General features: G+C 34.0%; 1 protein-coding gene across 1 annotated transcript in view; it reads left to right on the top strand.

Annotated features, from left to right (window-relative positions):
• Positions 1-1,256: 1,256 nt before the first annotated feature.
• LOC136979293 (hypoxia-inducible factor 1-alpha inhibitor-like) overlaps positions 1,257-25,420 on the top strand; it is a 73,200-nt gene continuing 49,036 nt past the window's right edge. Inside the window, exons 1-3 of the mRNA XM_067275235.1 lie at positions 1,257-1,662; positions 13,519-13,766; positions 17,167-17,315. Of these exons, the coding sequence (XP_067131336.1) occupies positions 1,558-1,662; positions 13,519-13,766; positions 17,167-17,315 (502 nt within the window). The 5' untranslated portion in view covers positions 1,257-1,557. The remainder of the gene's footprint in view (positions 1,663-13,518; positions 13,767-17,166; positions 17,316-25,420) is intronic.

Here is a 25,420-nt window from a genome sequence, read left to right on the forward strand (position 1 = left end):
TGCGAGTGAGGATATTGTTAGCGGTCATAGGGAGACCGTAGCTGAGTTTAACGTACTGCATCTGTAAGGATTCTAGGGTTGCCATTTGGGTTTTAGTTAAGGTTGCGATGCTGGGGATGACATACATAAGTAAGCTGCCAATGGTGCTGTTGGCGATGCACAAAAGGTCCTTTGGTTGGCCACCGTGTTTTTTGTTGCAATAAATTTTAAAGATGTTTAGTAACTTTCTGCCCTCGTTCCGAATGTATTGAATGTGAGAGTTTCATGTTAGACGTGCAGTAATGTAGACGCCAAGAAGTTTAATTTTGGAGACCTCAGGGATTTGTTGGTTATTGAGAACAAAATCCTGGTTGTCGCGTATATTGATGGCTATGCGCAAGATTGCGCACTTTCGTGGTTGGCACTGTACTGAGTTTTTCTGAGACCATCCGCCAAAATTGTTAAGAAACTGGACCGTGTTATAGTGTAAATGAGTCGGGTCAGTACCATGCGTGACAGCTGTAACATCGTCTGCGTAGACATAGATTTTAGTGTATTCATTTTCTAGTTGAAAGATGTCATTCATGAAGATGGCAAACAGGAAGGGGGATATCACACTATCTTGAGGAATTCCTAAGCATTGGGTACTACTATGAGAGAGGTAGCCTCTCCATTTGATTTGTAACTGCCTGTTGGACAAGAAGTCTTGGAGCCAGAGAATTGAGTTGCCTTTTAGGCCTTTTTCTAAGGGCTTCCGTATAATATGAGAGTGATTGACTTTATCGTAAGCACTACAGATATCGAGAGTAGTAACGTTGATGTAGTAGCCTTTATTCCGGAGGGTATATAGTTGTAATATGAGGTGAGTTAGTAAGTCCCGAGTGCCTTTGCCGGGTAGGCCTCCAACGTGCTTATAATTAAACCAATTATTGTGAGTGGCTATGCGCTGCCATCTGTAGAGAATCATCCGTTCCATTGTTCTCATGATCGTGGATGTGAGCGCTATTGGCCTATAATTCTCGACCACAGTCGGATCTTTACCTTGTTTGTAAAGATCCGACTATGGTCTCTAGTCCGACGTATTTCCCGCGCCGCCTATCGATCGCACCATCTTTTAATATGAAAAAGGTGGCGGACAACTTCCGCCACCTTTTTCATATTAACGTTTCGTTTGTACGGAAAGTCGGAAGTTTTTGCAAATTTAATTTAATTGCGTTCGGCGGTAGTTAAAACCGTCGATTTTCCTAATTCTTTTTTTTCCGCCGGGCGTCGCTAGTATCGTCACGCCATGTCGCCGTCGTTTAACTAAAGGCTTCGGTCGGTTTTTTCGAAATTTATTTATTTAGCGGTTCCTTCGGTGTTACGGGTTTATTTGGTTATCGGTCGGCGCCGACCACCTACGTTTACGTCGTACGCTGGTCTTCGGTGTTTTTTTTATAACGGATGGTTTAGGTCTACAGACACGGGCAATCGACCGAGACTGCGGTAATCGCCGGCGGTCAACTGTTTTTTCCGGATAAGTTCCGGGCCGTATTTTTGTGGCGCGGTCGGACGGAGACCGCCACCCGGGCTAATAAAATGGCATCCTTCCAAACGGAGTTAAAAAGCTACGACTTTCCCCTGGAGCCCATTCCTCGTCTCAGCTGTTTGGACCCCAACGCCGATGCGCTGATCGAAAATATGGTAAGAATCTTTATCCTTTATTTTACGTAACCGTCGTAACATCCGAAAGCGACCGATTTGGGCGGAACGGTTCCCCACTTTTCTGTTTCCGAGTATTCCGCGGATATTCCACACGTTCGATGAGTCGTTCGAGGAATTCGTGCTCCGATAGCCGCAGTTTTGTTATTTTCGTTCGAAAATGGGGAGAGGAACGGACCACCGTACCAACGCTACGTCCGAGATTGGCGAGAGATGTTTTGGCTTATTCTGTATTGCCGACGGATCAGACTGTGAGACATTCGGAGAATAATCCGAGTGGCGAGAACACGAAAGTGGCTTTTGTTCTGGTTTCTCGTCGTCGAGAGCTCGACGTTCTGTAGCTGTACGACGAGCTGCGATTCCTTCCGCTGTGGAGCCGGACCTGGATAATATGCGTCTTGGCTGACTCTGCCTGTCGTGCCCAGAGTTTTTTATACTTGTGTACAGTGAGTTCGTTCCCGTCAACTTCACCACTATTTTCGTCTTTAAGAATTGAATGCAGATCCGTATGATGTTTTCTTCATTTAAATCCTCTGTTTTAGTTGTCATTAGAAAAAAAACAAGTTTGGTCTTGGGTTTTTATTTCTTCGAATCCGTCTTCTGGAGATGTCACGTGCATTCGAAATGGCATCTGGTGTTGCCGTTCCGAATGCTGTTTTATTGTCTGCAGAGTTTTTGGTTTTGCAGTTAAATAATTTTTTTTACGAACTTTTCTTATTTCTGCAAATATTGGCACTGTCTCTGAAAGTTTCGCTCATTCTTCGGCTCGTGTTGGAGCATGGTGTTGATCGAGATGTTCTGTACATGATTTTAGTAAATGAGTGGTGAGACGAGAGAGAGGGACAGAAAAAGTCCAAATGTTCCGGAAACTTCAACAAAATATAAATTAAAATATTTATAAATGTGGCGGGTGGCGGTCGCCAACATTTCCGTTGGTCGACAACGATATGTTATTTTGTGTTCCTTTGACATTTGCACTTTTTAGGAATGGAGAGAGGTGCTTTGAATGCTTTGAATGTTGCGCGGTTATAATTGGAGGAAGCGGAGGATCCAAGATGGTATGGCTGGCGTTAATTTTTGCAACTCCGATGATATCTCTTATAGCACTTCGTTTGGATGCACTAGTTTTATACAGACGTGATCTGTCTGTGGAAGCACCACTTCTCTTGTATTTTATAAAATATAAATACATATCATGTGATTATTTTAATGTACTTTGAATTATTTAAAATTAATATTTTATTACAACCACATTATGTATTTTATCACAAATTTCTGTGTGTGAAAGATTGATAAGATTGCTATTATATATTTGAATATAAATCCATATATGTATATTTCCAATGGAAGTGCCATATTGTCAAATATGGCGCTTCCACGGCAAAAATATTTGAATGGTGTAAAGCAGTAAGATTACAGGCATTTACGCATGCACTTTACAGAGCACCAACCTCATGCAGTTTAGCTTGTGGATGCTACATGCCAAAATATTGTATAATGCTTTCAATGATTCTATCTGGTGCCAGCACAGCTTCCCTATCGTCAAATGTCGCCGCACGCCACTGTCGTACGGGTTTACTAAACTTGGTTTTTTAATGTTCATCACTGTGATATCTGCCAGAATTCGCTTAAACTATGTGCAAAACGGTCCCTATAGCTATTAATCAATGTAGTAATCACTTGATGGTCGTTGTCGCTTGTATATTTATCAAATTTTGTCTTCTGTGGAAATTTTAATTTTTGCTTTAACTTTTACGTTATTGAATGCAACTTTCTCTTTGTCCACTGCTTTAAGTTTTATGGTTACCAAAATATTATCTTCTGTAACGTCTGCTTCTCTACCTACACACTGACCTAGCTTGAATGTTACTTTTAGATCTCCGGCACAAATAATGGGCAAAATGGTACTCTTGTTCGCTACTTCAGTGTGACACAGTTTAAGTTTTCTTCTGTTCCCTATATTAAAAATCGGGATGTTGTTTGACTTGTCAGTAGTCACTTTAATTAAATTAACGGAATTACTTTTGACGTTGGCTGTTTTCTCCACCTTTAACTTAATCTGGTGTGTATCAAAACTATCAGGTCAGTCCATAAGTCCATGCACATTTTTATGACCTTGAGAAAAATCTTGTTTTGCTGTTAAAAATGTCAGTATAATGTGATAATTTTTACACTGAAGTGTTAAATTGGATTTCATTCATATAATACTGTTCAGAATTGTGAACATTTCAGTTGTTTATTTTCGTTAAAATGGAAGTAACTGACGAATATAAAAGACATGTTTTATACTTTTTATTTTTAAGTGGCGAGAATGCTACAAATGCAGCCAAAAAATAAATACTGTACATAAACAAATCGTAATTAGTGCAAGGACTGCGCAGAAGTGGTTTGAAAGATTTAGAAACAATGATTTTAGTGTGGAGGATAAGGCTCGTACTGGAAGATCCGTCGACTTTGACGATGATGCTCTCTCTGCACTAGTTGAAGCAGAACCATCTTTAACAGTTGATGAAATTGTGGAACGTTTAAATTCATCACATGGAACTGTTCATAGACACCTACAACAAATCAAAAAAGTTTCAAAGCTAGGAAAATGGGTACCACACGAACTGTCAATAGCTAACCAACGACAACGTGTAAACGTTTGCACGTCTCTTTTATCTCGTATTGCTTTAGAACCTTTTCTTGGCAGGCTGGTTACTGGAGACGAAAAATGGATCCTCTATAATAATGTGACGAGAAAAAGACAATGGATGGATCGCGACAAGCAGCCAAAACCGACTTCAAAAGGTGGGTTGCATCCAAAAATATTTCTTTTGTCTGTTTGGTGAGATATGTCAGGTGTAATTCACTTTGAGCTGTTAGAACCTAATCAAACAATTACAGCTCAAATGTATTGTGAGCAATTAGAGCGTTTAAATGAAAAATTGAAAAAAAATCGACTGTCGTTAGTGAACAGAAAGCAGGTTCTCTCGCAGCATAACAATGCCAGACCACACGCTGCAAAAATAACTACAGAAACTTGACAGCTACAACTGGGAAATTTTACCTCATCCGCCATATTCGCCAGATATTGCTCCCAGTGATTATCATCTTTTTCGCAGTTTGCAGAATTTTTTAAAAGGGAAAACTTTTGAGGATGAGAACAATGTAAAAAAGGCTATTTCTGAATATTTTGATTCAAAACCGAAATCATTTTACGAAGACGGGATTAAAAAGCTACCATCAAGATGGCAAGAAATTGTACAAAATAATAGTGAATACATTATAGATTGAAATAAAATTTAATTAAAATTTTTTGCTGTTTTTTTTGTAGATAAAAATACGCATGAACTTATGGACTGACCTGATACTATGCATCTGAAAGAAAATGTCTTTGTTTGCATAACCAAAATACGAGATTTCTTATATTGGTGTGTATGCTATATAGGGTAAATCAGCTTGTGGTCTCCTACTACCATATTACGTGGCTGAGAGTCGTCCTTAATTATAAGCACTGTAATATTTTTCCTAATCACTTCGTCAATTTGTATATTAACAACTGTTTCCTGAAGAGCCCTAGCTACTGGAGTATATTGATTGCCAAAACTGAATAACTCATCTCAACCTAACTCCAAACTCAGTTTATTAGCCACACACTCCTTTAACAGACAACTGCTGCTTCTGGTGTCTACTGTTGTTTGAATTATTACCCACTTATAACTATTGTTTTATAATAAGTTACAGGAGCTATACTTAAAATTGAGTCTATAATATCTGGATTAACTGTTAACTTGTTAAGTGTCTATCTCTGGATTTTTTGGTACACTTTCTTTGAGTATGACCTTGCTTACACACTTCCTACAAACAATTGTGACTTTAGGTTTAAGGCAGTCTCTAGATACATGCCTACAATTGTTGCAATTATAACACTTTGTATCACGATTTTTGTTTTGAATATTAAAACTTCTATTCTTTTCCTTTGATTTAAGTGCCGTCTTTAGCATACTTGTTACATGTTTGCTTGCATTTCTGTTATGAAGGAGTACAGGTTTATAGTTTCTAATTGTCTGGTTAGGGTTTCTTAGTTTTGATTGTTGACCATACATGTAGTTTTAGTAGTATAAGTCTCTTTTCAAGTCAGCCCCATACTTCAAATTTTTATATTCTAGGAGGAAAGTTGTCATCTCAGAAAGTGTGCGTTCACATGCATCCAACATTTCGGCCAATTTTTCAGGATCTGTTAACTTTGGCCATTCGTCTAGAAAATGTTCTCAAACTGTTTCTAGAACTCTCATCTTTATTTGATCTGTAATAATCAGTCCTTTTAAAGCATCAAATTCAGTAATCTCTAAACCTGATAACCATTCTGAAATAATTGTGGAGTTGAAATGCATAATCTTTCCAGGTACTTTGTGGCGAGCAGACATACTCAAAAAATTTGTCTAAATTGTTCAGAACTTTGTTTATACTGCTTTAATAACTACTATTTAATATGCTTATTATAATTATTGGCATTTTCTTCTTTTTCCCATGTAATAAGCTGAGCAATCTCACGGCAACAGTCCAAATAAATGCATCATCCAATCTTCTTCCTTCAAGCCAATTTGACTCTCACAAGATTAAGATAAAAATCAAAACAATTTTTGATTTTACCATAACATGGATGATGATGCGAGATTTGGTAGTTGTCTCTAAGATCAAGGAAAGCAGATAATAGTGAGGTTGAGGCCAAAGTGCCACTTTCCTGTAAGCGGACTTCAATGCCACTTTCCTGTAAGCCTAGAAGTTTGACAATGGAGTTTGTAATGTCGAGCATGATTCCACTGACTTTCCAAACACCATTGTCAAACTTCTAGGCTTACAGGAAAGCAGTGCTGAATGTCCGACATACACGCTTTTGCGTTTAAAACTTTGGCCTCAACCTCGCTAATGATTTTGAAACATGCATGTTTGATAGTGATGTCTATGACAGTTTTGATGATGAAATTCTTTTCAACATCCAACTGATGGTGATGAAACTGAAAATACCAATGAGAATGAGAGTGACTTTTTGTATTTGAAGATGCAAAATAGTCATTTTTAAGAGGTGAGAGGATGACTGCAGAGATGCTCTCTCAATTGCTGTTTGTGAAGTAGGAAGATTGACTTACACAGATGGAGAACGGTGCATGGAATTGTTTCATCGCCAATGAGATGTCAAATTTGAAATCAGTAAATGCTAATGTGTAAATAGAATCTGTACTGGGTGATTTTGCTCTAAGATGACGTGTCTTACGGTAAAAAAGAGCATCTATACATTTTAGAAATGTTCTGCCTGACCCCATTATAGTGAAGGTTAGAATTTTCATATGTTGGCATTTTACTTGAAGCTGGGCAGATGCATGTGAACTGATGCAGAGTCAAGAGTCATGATGGTTTTTCATTACTTGTTGAAAACCATAAAGCTTGTTATTCAGTGGAATGAAATGTGATGATTATCAAAATGCTAGTCGTATTTGGAGGCAAATATGGATTTAGATGGCATGTTCCTTTGGAGATGGATAAATACAGGATTTAATTATTTTCTGTGATTGATGCTTCATACACTTTAAAGTTTTTTTCTCGTAAATTTTGAACTTTTATGTTTGTATTCCTTTGACAATAAGCTGTCAGAAGTTGTAAAGAGAACTCTGGAACCTACTTTTAAGACCTGGTATTAATTACTAGTAGATTTTGTATACATTAATTAAAAATAATGGTAATAATGAAGCTTAAATTCATTAGAATACATATCTACGGTAATATTTTAATAAACAGAAGTGAATTCTATATGTCTGTCAGAAGCGTCGCAACCCATGACTTTTTAAATGTGTTCCCTAGTCCTTGATGTGCTAGAGAATTTGGCATCTTTTGTAGGAAAATTATTTTGACTCTCCAAACTGTTAATCAGTTAAGTTTACTTTGACTTTTCAAATCCCCTAAATAGTTTATAAATAGTTAATTATAATATTTATATAAATGGTATAAGCTTTAGAACTCTACTAAATGCCAATGGCTTTTTTGAAGGCAGAAGAGCAGGTAGAAGCAGGACATCTTGTTGCCTCTAGGATGGATGAACTGTTCTTAATGTCATTAACCTGAGGATGGAGAAAGTAACAGGAAGCTACTCCATTAAAGCCTCAGCATTATCCCAAGTAAAGTAACCATAAAGTAAACAAAACTTAAACATAAGTCTCAACATTACTGATCATGGGCCTCAGATCCCAAAGTCTAGCAGGGGAGGAAAAAAAGATCTGGCCCTCTCAGGTCATCAACCAAAGAAATTTCAGTACAATAAAGAAAATCAAAACTGCAACATGAAATGTAAGAACATTGACGAAGTTAGGAAAATTAGAATAAGCCAAAAATGAAATGTTTAGATATAAAAAATCAATATAAATTATAGGACTGTTTAAGAAGATGGAAGGGAATTGATTTTTACAGTGGTGACATTAAGATGATTCATAGTGGAGGAAAGAAGGGTATAGGGTAAGGAGTTGCAATAATGTTTAACAAGGAATAAGCACAAAATATATGTAACATATATCATGTAAATGATATGTTAGTCATGATAAAAATGCAACAATTTTAAATTTGTATACCAACAACTATTCAAAGAACACTGATCTCAATGTAGCCATACAATACCCATATATACAGATGGTTCAAAAACAAAAAAACAGAAACCAAGCAGGAACTTTCAGATCACGCTATAGATCTGTATTGCTATATCAACAAGTATACTACAAATGGCAAGAGGACTGGAACAAAGAACTAAACAATAAACTACACACCATCAAACCAGAATTAATAAAATGGACAACCAGTCATCTGAAAATCAGGAAAGAAGAAATAGTACTTGCCCATCTGATACAAGATTAACACACAACTATCTATTAACAAAGGATATCCAACTGATATGCTCAACTTGCCAAACCCTACTTACTATCCAACATATATTACTAACATGACCTCAGTATAAAACAGCTAGAGAATGCTATCTTTGACAATAAATATCTTTAGATGACCTAGCTCTAAGAATATATTAAATGATAACAGACAAATTCAACTTACAGTGGCATATCTGAAGACAATAAACTTATATTCAGAACTCTAGGACATAGAACAGTTATGATATATGTTGTCAGGTCATGGGGTGGTGAGTTGAACAGATAAAAAATTTTAATGCGAATTTAATAAAATTCATTAGGTAATTATAAAAATGTATTTAAAGAATGAAATCCAGTTTTCTCTTCTGTTTAGAAAACTCGAATTACTTCAGTCATGGTTACATGAATCCAGAGGTGGCAACCTGTGACCTACATTAATATTTTGTGCAGTCTGTGTTGCACAAAATATTAGTAAATATATCGATTTTCCACCTTAAGAAAACATGCTGCAAAAATTCTATCATTATTTTCTACAACTTATGTATGTGAATAGTTTTTTCCTCAATGAATTTACTAAAAAGTAAACAAGTAATTGGCTAACAGACACATCAAAACTAATTTAAAACTAGCAGTGACTAATATTCAACCAAATGTTCCAAACAAATTATGTTCACATCAGATCCAGAAGTCAAATTAAGTATACTTGTGTTAATTTATAATCATATATGAATTGTGATTTATTTGCATTTTCTTTTATTTTTTTTCCTCTTGTGTGAGAAAGATAGAGATAATCGTAATAGGACCCATTCAAATACTTTCAATTCCATGAAAGAGCTGCTCTGGTTATTTAAATAATCAATGCAGGTGTGGTAAAATCAGTTCAAAAGTTTTAAAAGTTGTTCTTACATAGTAAAAGGTTGCCCATCTCTGCATTAATCTTTGTGTACATAGCAAAGCCAGTCTGTTCAATTATGATTGTATCATGATAGATCTTAAATAGGTTTTTAAAAGATGTAAGGTGGAAAATGACCTTTCACTGACACATGTTGTTACTGGACCGACAATATTTTCAATAAGTTATAGATATTCAGGCTGCAATTTGAAAAAATTGTAAACCTATAAGTAAATTCTCACTGTTGTCTGTTCACTTGTCTAAAGCTCAAAAATGGTGTTAGATAAATGAAATTCAAGACCAGATATGGAAAGGTTAGGGGCAGGAGGCCTAGATTTACTGTATATGAACTTCTGATGCAAACCAAAAGTTATGTTATTTTGATTCAAAAATTCCCCTGAAAGGAGTTAGATGACTGGCACAACTCCATTGCTAACAGAAAAGTATGATATACAGGGGCTTGCTAACAGGTAAAGTATTATGTATAGGGGCAAGACACTACAAATTTGAGGTGGAGAGCTTATATTTTAAATTAAATTAAAAATATGATTAAAAATTGCAGTTTGGCATTGTGACAATGTCACAAAATAATTGCTCATAAGATATATTTTAATAATCATAACTTTTTATAATATACATAAATATAAATGACTGGGAACTATTTGATGAAGTTTTAAGTTCCAAGAACTGAAAATGAACAAAATGTTAAACTCCCCTGTGGGTGGGAAAGATAGAGGTAATCGTAATAGGACCCATTCAAATACTTTCAATTCCATGAAAGAGCTGCTCTGGTTATTTAAATAATCAATGCAGGTTTGGTAAAATTTATAAATTGTGTAAAATAAATTAGGTAAATTAAATATTGGCATTTGCACAAGGCAATAATAGTCAATTTATTTTTTCAATTCACAAAATAAAAGACAAAATGGCCATTTTAGATTAAAAAAATCTAAAAGACCAGTGAAATAAAGGACTGTCCTCTTAAACAAAGAACATATGGTCACCGTACTAATTAGTATTATCCATAACAGCTAGCATTGAATGGTTTTGATAGACTTACATCAGCTGGGCCAGTCTTAAATCAGTTTACAGTTTACACACAATCATTCATAACTTTATACATAAAGAATTCCAATTCTTTCTAATATGTGAATAGCAACTTTGTCTGTATCAACCTTCTCCCATCCACAGAATTGACAGAAACTTTGGCTAAGTGACGTAACTAGGAATTTTAGTTTTTTAAGCAAAATGAAGTAAAGGGTCCTTCAGTGCTTAGGATGTAGTCTGTCTACATTCTTGATGGTATAGGACAGGGATAGCCAACCCACGGCGTGTGTGCCACACTGTGACATGGCGGAGTTTTAACAGTGGCACGCAAAGACTTATTGAAAAATTTGAAAAAATAATGTCATCTTCAGGAACTTTGTCAAAATCTGTAAAAACCCTACTCATACGCTACTGAATACAACAGCGCCGGAAAGCGGCACTGGTTGACACCAGTACAACAATGTGGTAAAACAGTGTAATCATGGGACAAGTCCAGTGGTTTGAGTTACTTTACTTTGGCGCTGTTGTGTCTTGCTATGGTTATCCGTTCTCGAGTGAGTGCGACACACTAGCTGTCTGGCTCAGTTGATTTTAGTGTTGCCACCTTTTCAAAATTGCTGACCCGGTCGGCAAGTCAGGTTTGTTTGAACAGAAGTCCCTGACGCATGCGCAATGTTATTTACCATGTGAAGAATAAAGTGCATGCCAGTTCTAAAGCAATTAGGGACTTGTGTAGAAACTTGAGTACTTGCCACTCAAGAGTGAAGATTGGCTATAGGATTTAGCTTTTTTCACCGATAGTATGGGACATTTAAATAATTTAAATTTAAGATTACATGGAAAAGATTGTATTTTTCCTACCCTAGTTGGTCATATATCTTCTTTTGTGAACAAACGTTTGCATTTTGTCTCGATTTTGGAGAAAAAAGATTAACACATTTCACATTAATGCAGGAACTAGCTACCAAAGTCAATAATGCTCCGAACTATGATAGATTTAAAAATTTAATATCCATTTTGCGCGGTTCATTCAGTGCTAGGTTTGATGATTTTCAAGATGATAAAAGAAATACTGATCTTTTCACAAATCTTTTTTCAATTTCTCTGCAAGACGTTAATTGTTACCCACCTGAAATCCAAATCGAAATTATTGACCACCAGCACTATACTACGCTGAAAAGTAAATATAGGGAACTTATTTCAACTGCAAGCAATCCAAATTATATTGAATTTTGGAAATTTGTACCAACAAGCAATTTTCCAAATTTACACGATCTGACTGTCAGATATTTTAGGTTTGGATCAACATATATTTGTAAACAAATGTTTTCTATTATAAACATAATAAAATCAAAATATCATTCAAGATTAACTGATATGCACCTAAAACACCTAATTTTGTTAGCATCTTCAAGAACTAATCCTAATATAGGTGACTTGAAAAAAAACTACAAATTCAAAAGCCGCATTAATTAATACTGACTGTTTAATAATTATTTAGAATTAAATGTTTTAAGTTGTTCATTTTTATTTTATACATAACCTAAGTGACTGAACCTTTAAAAATGTTTATTAACAATAAGATTTAAGTTGTATGTTTGTTTTATTTATTATATTATTTTTTAAATCTCCACTACTCAGACTTACATGAAAAAAAAAAAAATGTGTTATTTGCATAAAAATCCCATAATCAGCCTATAAATAACATTTTTCTGTTTATATTTTTTAGTATGTTGGAAGTGGCATGCATAATTTATTATTTTTTTCAGATAGTGGTGCTCTTTTTTAAAATGTTGGCCACCCCTGGTATAGGATTTTAAATATTCCTATTGCCAAGATTTCAAATTGCCAATTTTAAATTTGTTCCATGGAAACAATGCCCAAAACCTGGTCTGGATTCTTAAACATTGCTAAACTGCACTTAATATCAATTATACCACTTTCTTGGTCTACTATAATCAGCATCTTTCAAAATAAGTCAATTTTGATTAAATTTTTGAATAGTCCCTGAGCTATTCAAAAAGAAAAACAGGTGGAATTACAGAAGAATTTCACTAATTGGCCTAATTGGAAGAAAGCCTAGTCTCAATTAGTAAAAATATGAATTAATGAGGTTTTTACTCAAATGCGTATAGTCTGAAAAGCATATTTAAAGTCAGATTTTATTGATACTTTAAATGAATTAATACAATGGTTTCATAAATTTTTACAAAATTAATAGTAGTAGTAGCAGCAGCATTCTTGTCATTATCAACCTCTACTGATTTAGACTTAAAAAGAGGAGCTAATTGTTTGCAGTTCTTTTCTAACTGTTTTACGATTACATCTCGATGCATCTAAGATTAAGGTAATAGTTATTAAAGCCTGCGTTAGAATTGGCAAATTAATTTTTTTAAAAGTATACAATGCAAAATAGTAGTACGAATTACTGCAAATTCAGAATTAGTCTGTCTATGGAAAGAATCAACTTGAGAGCAATGTCGTGTGTGATGTTACTTCAGTCAACACATTCCTTAATGATGTCAGCACTTTTTGCTTAACATGTCCAGGTAGTGTGTGAATTTTATTTTATTTTCTCTCACTAGATGGCAGAATGACTTTTCCATTAATTGTGTTAATTTTTTATAGTATATATTAATTGTAAAGAATCATATATTTAATAACTATTACTGTGAATTTCCTTGTATTCCAATAATAGAACAAAGTTTTCATAATACTGTTTATAATGGCAGTGACATGTTTAACAAATAGAGAAGAAACTAGAAGTAACTTGCCGCAACTAAGTAATCAATGGCTGATACTCATTGATTAAAACCCAAGTTGATTTGTTCAATAGACAGACTATAGTGAAGTTTGAATTAACGAGGCTTTACTACATTTGGATAAAATGTGTTATTTCATTTAGGTTCTAGGAATATGATTGTCAGACTAATTTTGAATTTTCTAAATGATTATATATTTAATATTTGATATAAAAGTTGATTCTTAGTAACTGTAATTATTTTACAGAAACCTGTGGTGTTAACGGATACAAATCTTGTTAGTTCTGCATTAAAATGGAATTTGGATTATCTAGAAAAAAATTTAGGAGATGGTTCTTTCACCGTTTATATATCAAAAAATCATAAGTTTAAATACTACGACGATACAAAAATTCAGGAGCACTGTTTGGATTTCACTGCACCGACAGAACGTTTCGATATGAAATTTGTAGACTTTGTCAAAAGACTGCGTAAACTACAAACAAATGATAGAAGGTAAAAGTAATTTAAGCATTTTTAAAGTTTTATAATAAATCGGAATATTTTTTAATTAACTGTTTCCCAAGATATTAGAGAGGTTGAGGCCGAAGTTTTAAATGCGAAAACGTGTACGTCTGACGTTCAGTGCTGCTTTCCTATAAGCCTAGAAGTTTGACAATGGCGTTTGGAAAGTCAGTGGAATCGTGCTTGACATTCCAAACACCATTGTCAAACTTCTAGGCTTACAGGAAAGTGGCACTGAACGTCCGACGTACACATTTTTGCGTTTAAAACTTCAGCCTCAACCTCGTTATTATTACTTAAAGAAACACTTTAAATGTAAAAATTCAACCCAAACTGCTATTTCTGGAGTGAAATTTTTTGAAAAACTCAAGTGATTTTAAATTATAAATTTACATCTTGTTCAACCAGAGAAGTTTTGCTCTAGGAAAACAATTTGAGTCTGAAATTTATTATTAAAGTGAACATGATTTTCATAGGAATAAAAAATTGGTATACTTTTAACATTTCAGATAATTTGTCTATTGTCAGTGGTTCATGTTTTTAAATCTGGAAAAAATTAACAACGATAAAGGATGTTTCTTAGCATATTTCTTACAGAAAGCAAATGTATTATCTTAAGTTTAAGTTATTGAATTGTAGCAGAGACAACATTACAGGAACTAATTTGTTGGATGAAAAACAAGTTGTAATCTTGATAAATGGGCCCAAAATGTCCAAAAGTGTAGAAGCATAAAATATTTGGAATACAGAAATAGAAGCGGAAATTTAATGCCTGCAAAAACATTTGTGGATGTAGTACGCCAATGTCGTAAGAAGTGCAATGAAAAAATTACTTCAAATGAAAGAGAAGCTGTCATGAATGCATTTTATAATTTAAACAGTGAACTTGTGCAAAATATTTTTTTAAGAGTTTGCATTAAGGTTAATGAAATAAAATGAAGGTAGCCGAACAATAACGGTAAAATGCCAAGATCAGGTTCTTTCAAATATTATTTTCAAAAAACTCAAATCATGATATTTCTGTTTGTAAAAAATATTTTAAGGATACTTATCAGTTAAGTGACTGATGAATATATGACTGTTGTCATAGAGGGCAAGTTTCGTCTTTGATTGATTGTCGTGGTCATCATGTTCCAGGCAATAAAATCGACGACAATCATGTCATAAAACGTATAGAATCATTTCCTACCTACACTAGTCACTATACAAGAGCTCACAATCCAAGATGAAAATATTTAAATCCAGACCTAAATATTAAAAAAAAAATGTATGAATTGTACAGTACATTACGCAATGTGAAAATGAAGATATAGTGCTGGTGAAAGAAAAATATTACTATAAGGTTTTCTCCACTAAATTTAATTTACATTTCAAGTGATTGTCTAAAGATACATGCCAAACTTGTGATTTCTTTGCAAATGAAAGTTCAATCTTCAGATAGTGAGGAAATTTGGATGGCAAAATTTGAAAAGGATGCTCACTCACAAGAGGCTGAACAGGCTCATAGTCATGTGGCTGCAGATCGAATAGCAGCATCTCAAGAAAGTTTTGTATTTTCTTTTGATTTAGAAAAAGCTTTAGTCTTTCCTAAATTTACTACATTGGTAGCCTATTATAAGTGAAATTTATATGTTTATAATTTCAGTTGCCACAATTTTAATAAAAACATAAGCCACATGTTTGTCTGGCCAGAAACTGAAGGATTTCGTGGGTCTCGGGAAATTTCGTCATGTCTAATAAGGTATATAAGGACTTACGCTAAAACTTATGAAAAAATAATAAGCTATTCAGATTCTTGTGCTGGACAAAATAGAAATATCAAAACCATTTTAAGTTTATTGAAATTGGTTCAAAGCACAGAAATTAGAGCTGAGTCTATTGAAATAAAATTTTTGGTAAGTGGGCCTAGTGATTCAAATTTCGCCATTATCGAGTCACATGCGAAAAGAACTCAAAACATTTTCTCACCAGATGATTGGTATAACATAATCAAAACCTATAAAAAGAAAGCACCATTTAATGTGATTCAAATGACTTATCAGAATTTTTTCTCAACAAATCCTTTAGAAAATGCTATCACTAACAGAAAAGTAACAGTTACACGGTTACCAGTAAATTGGCTGAAAATGCACTGGATAAAATTAGAAAGGTTGAAACCCCACGTCATACAATTCAAAAATGACTTTAACTTAGAATCAGAATTTAATGTCTTTTAATATTAGATAATCTGTAGCAGGTAGACCCCTAGGTCTGAAAAATGTTGACCTGCCTTTCTTATATCCTACAGGTAGAACTATGACAAGAGCAAAGAGGAAAGATATGATAGACCTGTTAAAATTCATTCCTCCAATTAAACATGAATATTATAAAATTTTAAGAACAAATCAATGTGATGGAAGCTCAAATTCAGGTGGTGATGAAGACATCATTTATGTTGAGGAATAACCAATTTAAACAAAATAATAATAAAATTATAACAACCATTGTAACAGTAATGGAACAGTTATTATTCATTTTTGCAAAATTCTTGAATAAAAAATGTATGATGATAAAGTTTCTCTATAATAAAGCGCAATTTGGAGAATGAATTTGATGATATTACTTTTTTCACTTGCCAAATCGAATAACTCCCTCAATCGTGCCAAAATCTTAATAATAATAACAATTATAGCATATCTATGCAATCTTGTAGCTTTTAAAATGTATGTCTACAATAATACATTCTACAATGTTTATTTGAATTTATTATTTTAACAGGAATTTTAAAAATGAATGTATATTACTTTGTCACTTTTCTCTACTTTTTGTTTTATGGAATTAATCGATTTGGCAAGTGAGTGGTGCATATAGGGTAGAGAAATGTGTTGCTAGTTATCGAGTGCTTACATAAACTTAATGTAGCCCCTTTTTTTTCAGAAAAAAATTAAAAGTTAATAAATTTTCTAGACTTTTTTTAAATTTCAAAATAGATAAGGATCAGAGAATGTAAAATTAACATCTATTCTCAGTAGTATATAATAATTTTTATATTATGAAACTTTGTTCATTCCATATTTGTTGCAGTATTATAGATTGCATACTTTAAAGCTTTCTCAAAATTATATTTTGATATTTTAAATTTAATAATTTTAAAACAAGCTTTTACAGAAAATTAAACCAAGAACAAATGCAAAGTAAGTCTGTTCAACTCGAATTTTACAAAATAGAAATGCAATGTTAACATTGTGCTTTTTTTTAGTATGTTGTTATGGACTAAAAGCTATGGACTAACATTAAATTTGTTGTGTTTGAAGGAAATAGCATTGTGTATTCATTTATGAATTTTAAAATGAATTTGTATTGATATATTTATCAAGCAAATTTTCAATTATCTATCAATAATTATTTTCAGATTGTATCTTCAACAACCTTTAAATGATACAGTTGGAAAAAATATTGTTAAAGACTTCCTTGATTTCAATTGGAATTGGATTAGTGGTCAACAACAGCAGCATAATTGGGGTCCACTGACTTCAAATTTGTTGTTAATAGGCAGTGAAGGTAATGTATAATTATTTTTCAAATAAAGCTTCGTCTCAAAATGTGTTCACATTAAGATTCCACAAACATTTTCTTTGTGGAGATTTATATGGAGATTTATCACATTGTTATTAGGAACATCATAATGACACTTTGATGTTTGATAAGCAACTTTTATTACTAGTATGCATTTTGGTCATGAAGACACTTCAGCAATACATGAATATAATGGTAAAATTGCAGCAGATCTATTACTATATAAATCCGGCATTATTATACATATTACTATACGTAATGTTATCCGTTATGCATTGCTATTCAATTTTGAATTTAATTGTTTGATAAGTCTCTATATATATCTCTGTGAATTAAGTGTTTGAGGAATCCTAATGTGTATAAATTATTTGCATGATTCTAATTATATCATTTTAAAACCTTTGTAAAATTGAGTAATGGAGTAATGTCTAATGGACTTTGAATTAAAAAAGGCAGACAGTATATTTTACAATATAAAAGATATGTAGAAAACTAATCAAGCATCGACACAAAAACCTTTTTATTGCAGCCTTTTTAATTTGATTTTCTAACGTTTTAAGCCATTTTGAAACACCTTCGTCAGGAATATAATAATTGAATGATTCTTATTTTTAAACTGATGTAAACTCGAACTAGAGGAAGAGAATGACAAAAGTATGCATTTTCTAGACATAGCAATAAAAATAGAGAAAGGAGGGGAAATCGCAACAAAAGTTTACAGAAGATGACATATAACCCGCTGTTTATACCATGGAACTCCCACGACCCGGCATGTTGTAAAGTAGCAGTGTTCCGGGCACTTATAAAGAGAGTGTATACACACTGCAGCAAACAACAAGATAGAATTAAAGAATTAGATTACATCAAAGAACTAGCTAGGCAGTGTGGTATCTACCAGAATATGATAAAAGTCATTATTAACAAAATAAGAATAGGCGATAAAGAAAGTAATGAGCGAGAAAGAATACACAGTAATGGAATACATGGCACCTTTAAGCAATATTTACAAAGAAATAGGAGCAGAAACAAACAAAATGATAATTTTTAAAAGAAATCCTACAGTATACCAAATGCTATACACAGATATGGAAGACATAGACCAGAGCTTGATTCCAGGAATATATAGAATACCAGTACAGGACAAAAGGTGACAAATTGAACTATACTACATCAGAGCCACAGGGAGATCTTTAAAAGGAAGACTAAAAAAGCATGAAAGGAACGTGCAGAATGAGAGATTAGTCACTGCACTAGCAACGTATGCTATAGTAGACCCAACAGAAGTTACTGTGGATTGGGCAGAAGCATATTGAAATATGCCTCTGCCCAATTATGTAAATCAGCTAAAAAGTTTGCTGATGATAAGCCAAATTCTTTAAAAGTATACATGATTTGAATTAAAAAAGGCAGATGGTATATTTCACAATATAAAAAAATATATTGTTAAATATATTTTTTGTATATTATGAAATATTGTGTGTGAAGACTGTTTATTCCTGATGATTGGACAGGATGGAAGCTTGGAGACATTTTAGTTTTTTTTCTGTATATTTTTTCTATTGGACTTTGTTCTTAACAAATGATTATATATGTCTGTTATACTTCAGTTTGCTTAGGTTTGAACTTATTCTTCTATAGATTTTTAAAATATATTTATTTACTATGTACAAATAAGGCAAAATGCAAATCAGAACATAATACTCTTGGTGATGCAAGATGGCAGACAAGGGACAATATTTTAAAATCTAGACCAAGGGTCGCCAAACTTTTTTGATCGACCCCCCCCCTACAAGTTTTCAAAACCTCACATCGACCCCCACCAAAAAGTTTGTGTTACAAGCAAAACAAAGCACTTACTATTTTAATACATTTCTTTTAATTTTGCATTTGTTTTTTATTTATTGTATATTTGTTAATAATAATTTTTGTAACTGACAATCAGTGAGACAGATAAGCTTGGTCCTTAGCTGCCCCTTATCCTTAGCCTAAGCTTGATAATTGACCCCCTTATAAATGTTATATTGACCACTTTGGTGACCCCTAATCTAGACTGTCAGAGCATACCTTCATGATTTCTTTATCTTCAGTCCTTGTACCAAGAGTCTCTTTTCTCCCTCTTTTCTCATTCTTCCTTCTCTTTTCTGTCTTAATGTGCCCATTCTCCTACATTTGTTTCCCATTTCCTCTGTTTTTTGTGTGCCCTGCTGGTTTCTGAGGAGAGAACCTCCCACCTGAGACAAGAGGAATTCTGTTTCCTGTTGTCTTGGATGGGAGTTAATTTTGTTAATTGTACAGGTCTTTTCAAAAAGAATTGCTAATAATTACTGACAGGGTAAATAAAAAGTTATAATTTAGTTGTCAGAATTTGACTGGCAATTGAATTACAATTATTCAATATGAATTACTTTTATTTTAACTTTTTTTTTTGTTTTATATATCAATGTATCCTCTTGGAGTTTTAGGTTATTAGCTGTGTTTACAATTTCATATTGTTTAGATTTTAACCACATTAAAGCAGCTTCTTTTTATTATGTAGAAATCATGTGGAATTTGATGAGATATACTCAGCCAGAAGCTGCATGTTAACCCATTGTTGTAGAGTGCCAGGTTTGAACCCAATTCAGAGCCCTAAAATTTATATAACTAGTATGGATTATACCATTGTTTTCATCTCTTGCTATACTAGCCTGTCCTATTGTGTGTCAGGTCTGCTTGTAATGATTGGAATTGTGGCCATAAACCTATATGGTGGATTGGAGACAGTCTTCAGTAGACCCAGTTTAGAATAAAAACATCATTTAGCCATGGGGCTTGTTTCACTGTGGTTTAAACTGTGAAAAATGTGAATTGTCAGTTTTAAAATCTAATTTAAATAGACTTTCTCAAGACATTTTATTGTTGTCACTATTGGCTTTTAGATACTTGTAAACCAGTCTGGTGAATTGCTTCATTACATAACAAATTTTTTGAGGAAATTCCAAAAAAAGAGTCTCATTTTAAAATGAAAACAAGTAATTAATTATTGTGATATTGTCATAGTGCCAGGTTGCAATTGTTTGTCAGTGTTCTCAATTTTTTAGGTCTTGTTTCTGTACACCATACTTTCCTGTTAGCAATAGAGGCATGGCAGTCATCTATCTAGCTTTTTTTCAGGGGAAATTTTGAATTGAAATAACTGACTTTTCAAAGAAGAAGTTTATATGTTTATATATAGTTAATTGGGACCTCCTGCCCATAAGCTTTCCATATCTAGTCTCAACTTCATCTACCTGTTTTCAAGATTAAGGAAGGATGGATGGATGACAGTGGGAATTTATAGGTCTAACAGTTTTTTCAAATTGCAGCCCAACAAAAAATATATCTAAAATGTGCTGAAAGTAAATAGCTATAAACCTTATTGGGCTATTTGATTGATGCAAATGAGCTCAACCAAAATTAAAATTTTTAGGTTTCAGTCATGTGTATGTACAGTACCCATTGGAGAGTACTTATACTTGTAGAATTCTGATGTGTCAGTTTAAAATGATTTTTGATTATTCTGGAGGTTAGCTCACACACTGGTCTCGGTGTAAATTCACAGGGCAGTGGTATGTTTTCTATTTAAAATATTGTAACAATGCACTTGTATCCTTTTGTGTATGGAACACTTAGTGAACCCAATGTACTGTACACTATATCTCTTTTGAACCTGTTGTCCCTTACTGGAACACACTTGGGGCCCTACATTTGTTGGCCTTGTCTTTTCTCTTATTTAGTAATTTATAAATTGTGGGACTCACTTGTAAGCTTTTCAACAATTCCTTTGTATAGGAATGTAAACTACTTATTCTCTATCAGCTAAAAATGACCAATTGCCCAGCCAATATTTATAATCTTCTCAAAGACTACCTCAACAATCGCAGTGCATACCTTCAACATGGAACCACCGCCATATGCAGAAATATTCTCTGTGGCTGCCCTCAGGGGTCAGTCTGTGGCCCTTTGTTGTGGAACCTTACTTTCAACACTTTCTTGTCCCAGAACTTTGGCCAGGACAGTACCACGCTTATGCCGACGATGTTCTTATACTCATTGGTGGCAGGTCTCAAGCAGATTTGGAAACAAAAAGAACTGAAACCCTAGCCATGATTCATGAATGGGTCAAATGCATAAACTCCACTTTAACCCTGATAAAACGAGGGCAATGGTGATGAACAAACCGGGCAAACTCAACCTTTACCTTCACATGCCCACCATTAAAATGGACAACAAGAGTATTAAGGTTGTGAAATCTATAAGGTACCTGGGTTACTGGACCATTGCCTGAGCTGGGATGAACACATCAAAGACATCTCTAAATGTACTGGTCAAATCTTCAATGCTTTTGCAAAGATTGCAAAGAACAAATGGGGGTTAAAATCCAATGCTCTCAGCCTTATCTACAACCAGATATATGTACTGTACCCATTGTCACTTATGCTTGTGGTAGCTGGGGGTGAGCTGCACATAAAGTCCATCTCAAAAGAAAACTTGTCTCTTCTCAATGCAGGGCCCTCCTACTTATCTCAAAGGCCTACAGGACGACACCGAATGTCAGCCTACAAGTCATTACTCGCAAGCCACCTATTGTGGATATTATCAACCTCTACTACAACTTCTGGAGCCTTAAATGGGGTCATGATATCAGCACATTCAGCTGCAACATCTCTACTAATCAGCTTGAAAGGAACAATCCTGTTGACACCATCCCTCCATACATCCATAACTATCTGAACACCAATCCTCCGCAGTACAATGATGTCCAAATATTTACAGATGGCTCAAAATTTGACGGTAAGGTTGGCTGCGCCTTCGTGGCTTACCAGGACGACCATGAAATTCACAGTGAACAGTACAGGTTATCAGACCACTGTACTGCATTTCAGGCAGAGCTAACTGCTATTGACAAGGCCACCAACTGGGTTTCGGCACACTACAAACATGCAACTATAGTCATACTCATGGACTGTCTTTCTGCTCTTTCCATCATTAACAGCAAGAAACAACACCCCATCGCAACTAACATCAGAAAGCACCTCAGCAACTCAACAAACCATCTCTACATTAATTGGACTTGTGGACATCAGAGTACTGCTGGAAATGAGAGGGCCGACCAACTGGCAAAGGCAGCAGCCGACAATGACTCCTTGGACATAGCCTATGACAGGATTAGTCACTCTGCCATTAAAAACGTGCTTTTTGAATATCTACTTTACTCTTGGCAGTGTAACTGGAGAGAGAACCACAACATCACTACTTTTAGTTACATTCCAGACATTAAGGATTACTTCAAATACAACTGGATACAGCTCAATACCCACTTATGTCAGTTCCTAACAAATCATTGAAAGTTCTCCAGTTATCTTCACAGGTTTGCCATCAAGGACATCCCACTGTGCGCCATTTGTGATGAAGTTGACCATCACATTTTCAGCTGTGCGCGCCTGGAATCTGAATGTTCGAACATCAAGCTAATAGCCTCCAAAAATAATATCCCCTGGCCATGTCACCACAAGGATGTTCTTCAGAACAAAGAACTGTATGCAGCCTTTGATGCACTTGTGAAAAAACACAGTGTTATCTCAACTACCACCTCCAACCAGTAACCATTCTCTGTATTTACTACCTGTAATATTTTGTATTATTCGCAGCCATTTTAGCTGCCCATGTCATGTATATACGTACATACTTTTGTTTTTTATTATTTTTCCATTGTCATTTCATCATAATCTTAAATTGTACTATTCATTATTTTAATTATGTAACCATTTGTAAACACTCTTACTAATTCTGATTATTTTACTTTGTCTATAGTTATTTGTAATTTAGTTTTTATTTATACTCTCACCTGTTTATTATTGTATTTTTCACTAGTTTTAATGATTATTGTGTTGTATTATTTTATTTCATCTCATTGTACTGCTGTAATGTAATGCATAATTTCCCACACTTTGTAATTCACCTGTTATCTTGTTTTGTAGCCCGGCTATGCCTCACGGTACCGGGCATGTACTTCTATGGTGCCTTAATAAAATAAGATTGATTGTATACGGAATGTAAACTATGGCCATACTCTGTCACTGTGCATCTGGATTTAGGGTTATATGTTTGACCACTATATTGGAATTGGTTGTTGGAGTTGTTGATTAGGCAATGTTGGTTGAAGTAGATGTGAGCTAAATTATGTATCAGTCTCTCTTATAACCATGCTTTATAGCTATAACTTCCAGATGTTTTACTCATTTGTAGTGTTTTCCCAGTTTGTATGGTGTGTAAAGGCCTGTCTAGTGAGTGCATGGAAGGCGGCAACTTTATGTGAGAAAGGATTGGTCGAGTTTGCTGGAATAAATAATGGTAAACAGCCGGGTTTATAATAGATGCCAGTTTCTATGTGGTCACTTCAAACAAATGGTTGAGTGATCAGAGAAAAATCTATTAGTAAGGGAGGCGGACAATGGGCAATTATTGTAAAATGCTAAGTCAAGTTAAGAATTGCAAAGTGTAGGGGAAAAATGTCTTGGGAAACATTAAAAAAATAAATTTCATTGAGAAAATATGCTTTGGCTGGATCTAGATTAAAAAAGTTTGGACTGGCAGAAGTCCAACAAATGTTGGAAAGATTGAAATCTCTGCATAGCATGAGCCTCTGGATATACATAGGTTCAAGAGAAAACAGAAAATGCTGCAGAGTTTGAAATATACTCATTCTTTTAGGATGTGACACTGAGCCATATGAATAAAAACTAGCATTACCTTATTCTTGTAAAATTTGAAGGAAATCCTTTTAGCCATATGAATGAAAATAGAAGCAAGGCTTTATACTTATGAGCATGAAGCAAATGCTTTTGAATGAAGGTTTTGCTTTAGTAATAAGTATTCCATATGAATAAAAGTAAGCATTTACTTTGAATTATAAGTGCATTCTTCATATATATGCAACATATATACAGTCCAGTCAGATGTAGACTCAACTGCAAGATGTGTGGTTTGTTGTTGCTTTTATCTAAGTTTATTTTCTGTTAATGTATAACCATGGCAGAGGTAGTTAATCTAAGGAAGGTTAAATATTATAAACTTCATTCCTCTCCACAAGTCAGTGATTTTAAGGCATTAGCAAGGTTGAGGTCAAAGTTTTAACGCAAAAACATGTACGTCTTACGTTCAGCGCCGCTTTCCTGTAAGCCTAGAAGTTTGACAATGGCGTTTGAAAAGTTGAGCATGATTCCACTGACTTTACAAATGCCATTGTCAAACTTCTAGGCTTACAGGAAAGCGGCACTGAACGTCCACGTTTTCACATTTAAAACTTTGGCCTCAACCTCTCTATTATTTAGGTTTGAAGGAGAAAGTGTTGAATAGTTGGCGTATAAGTTTTTTTGGAATGATGACAATCACGTGATGGTGTGCTAACTTCTTTACAAAAAATTAAAATATATTTAAGATATTTAGCTGATTCTGGATTCTGAAAAGGCATAGGAGAACTTTGTATTTTTGTATTTTTAATTTTTTTTCTTAAGTTTGTTCCATCAATTTGTTTTTCAAGTATTACTTTTTATTTGATTGCTATCTTTTTGATGGCTTCACTTTCTTTTATGTTAGGTTTTCGGGATTTAGATAAAACATTCGAATGTAAAGCCCATTCATCTAAAATAAACTTTAATTCTGGTTTAATAAATTGCAAAATTTGGATAACTACATTTATGAACAAAGACAAACATGCATACAATAAATATGAATTGAATACAGCTAATAAAATAGAACATAGGGACAAGATTAAATGTGACATAACCTGCATGCCAAGAACCTTTTACATGTTTACCAAAAGCATTAGTTCGGAAGTGCAAAGTAATCATTATTCATACCAAACAGAGGAAATGCTTTTGCTTGAAGCATTAGCTTTTATTTCTACTTTATGCTTATTAGCATTTCCTTCATTTTTATTCATATGGGCCAATATTTGCTTTTATTATTATATATAATTCTTGATTTATGTATAATAAATACTGTCTTACTGTTTTAATTATTAGCATTTTAGATTGTTTTACCATTTTTTTTTTACTTCTAATAAAATA

This window comes from Centruroides vittatus, unplaced genomic scaffold, assembly GCF_030686945.1.
Source record: "Centruroides vittatus isolate TY-2023 unplaced genomic scaffold, ASM3068694v2 contig_602, whole genome shotgun sequence".
In the NCBI taxonomy this organism is placed as follows: Eukaryota; Metazoa; Arthropoda; class Arachnida; order Scorpiones; family Buthidae; genus Centruroides; species Centruroides vittatus.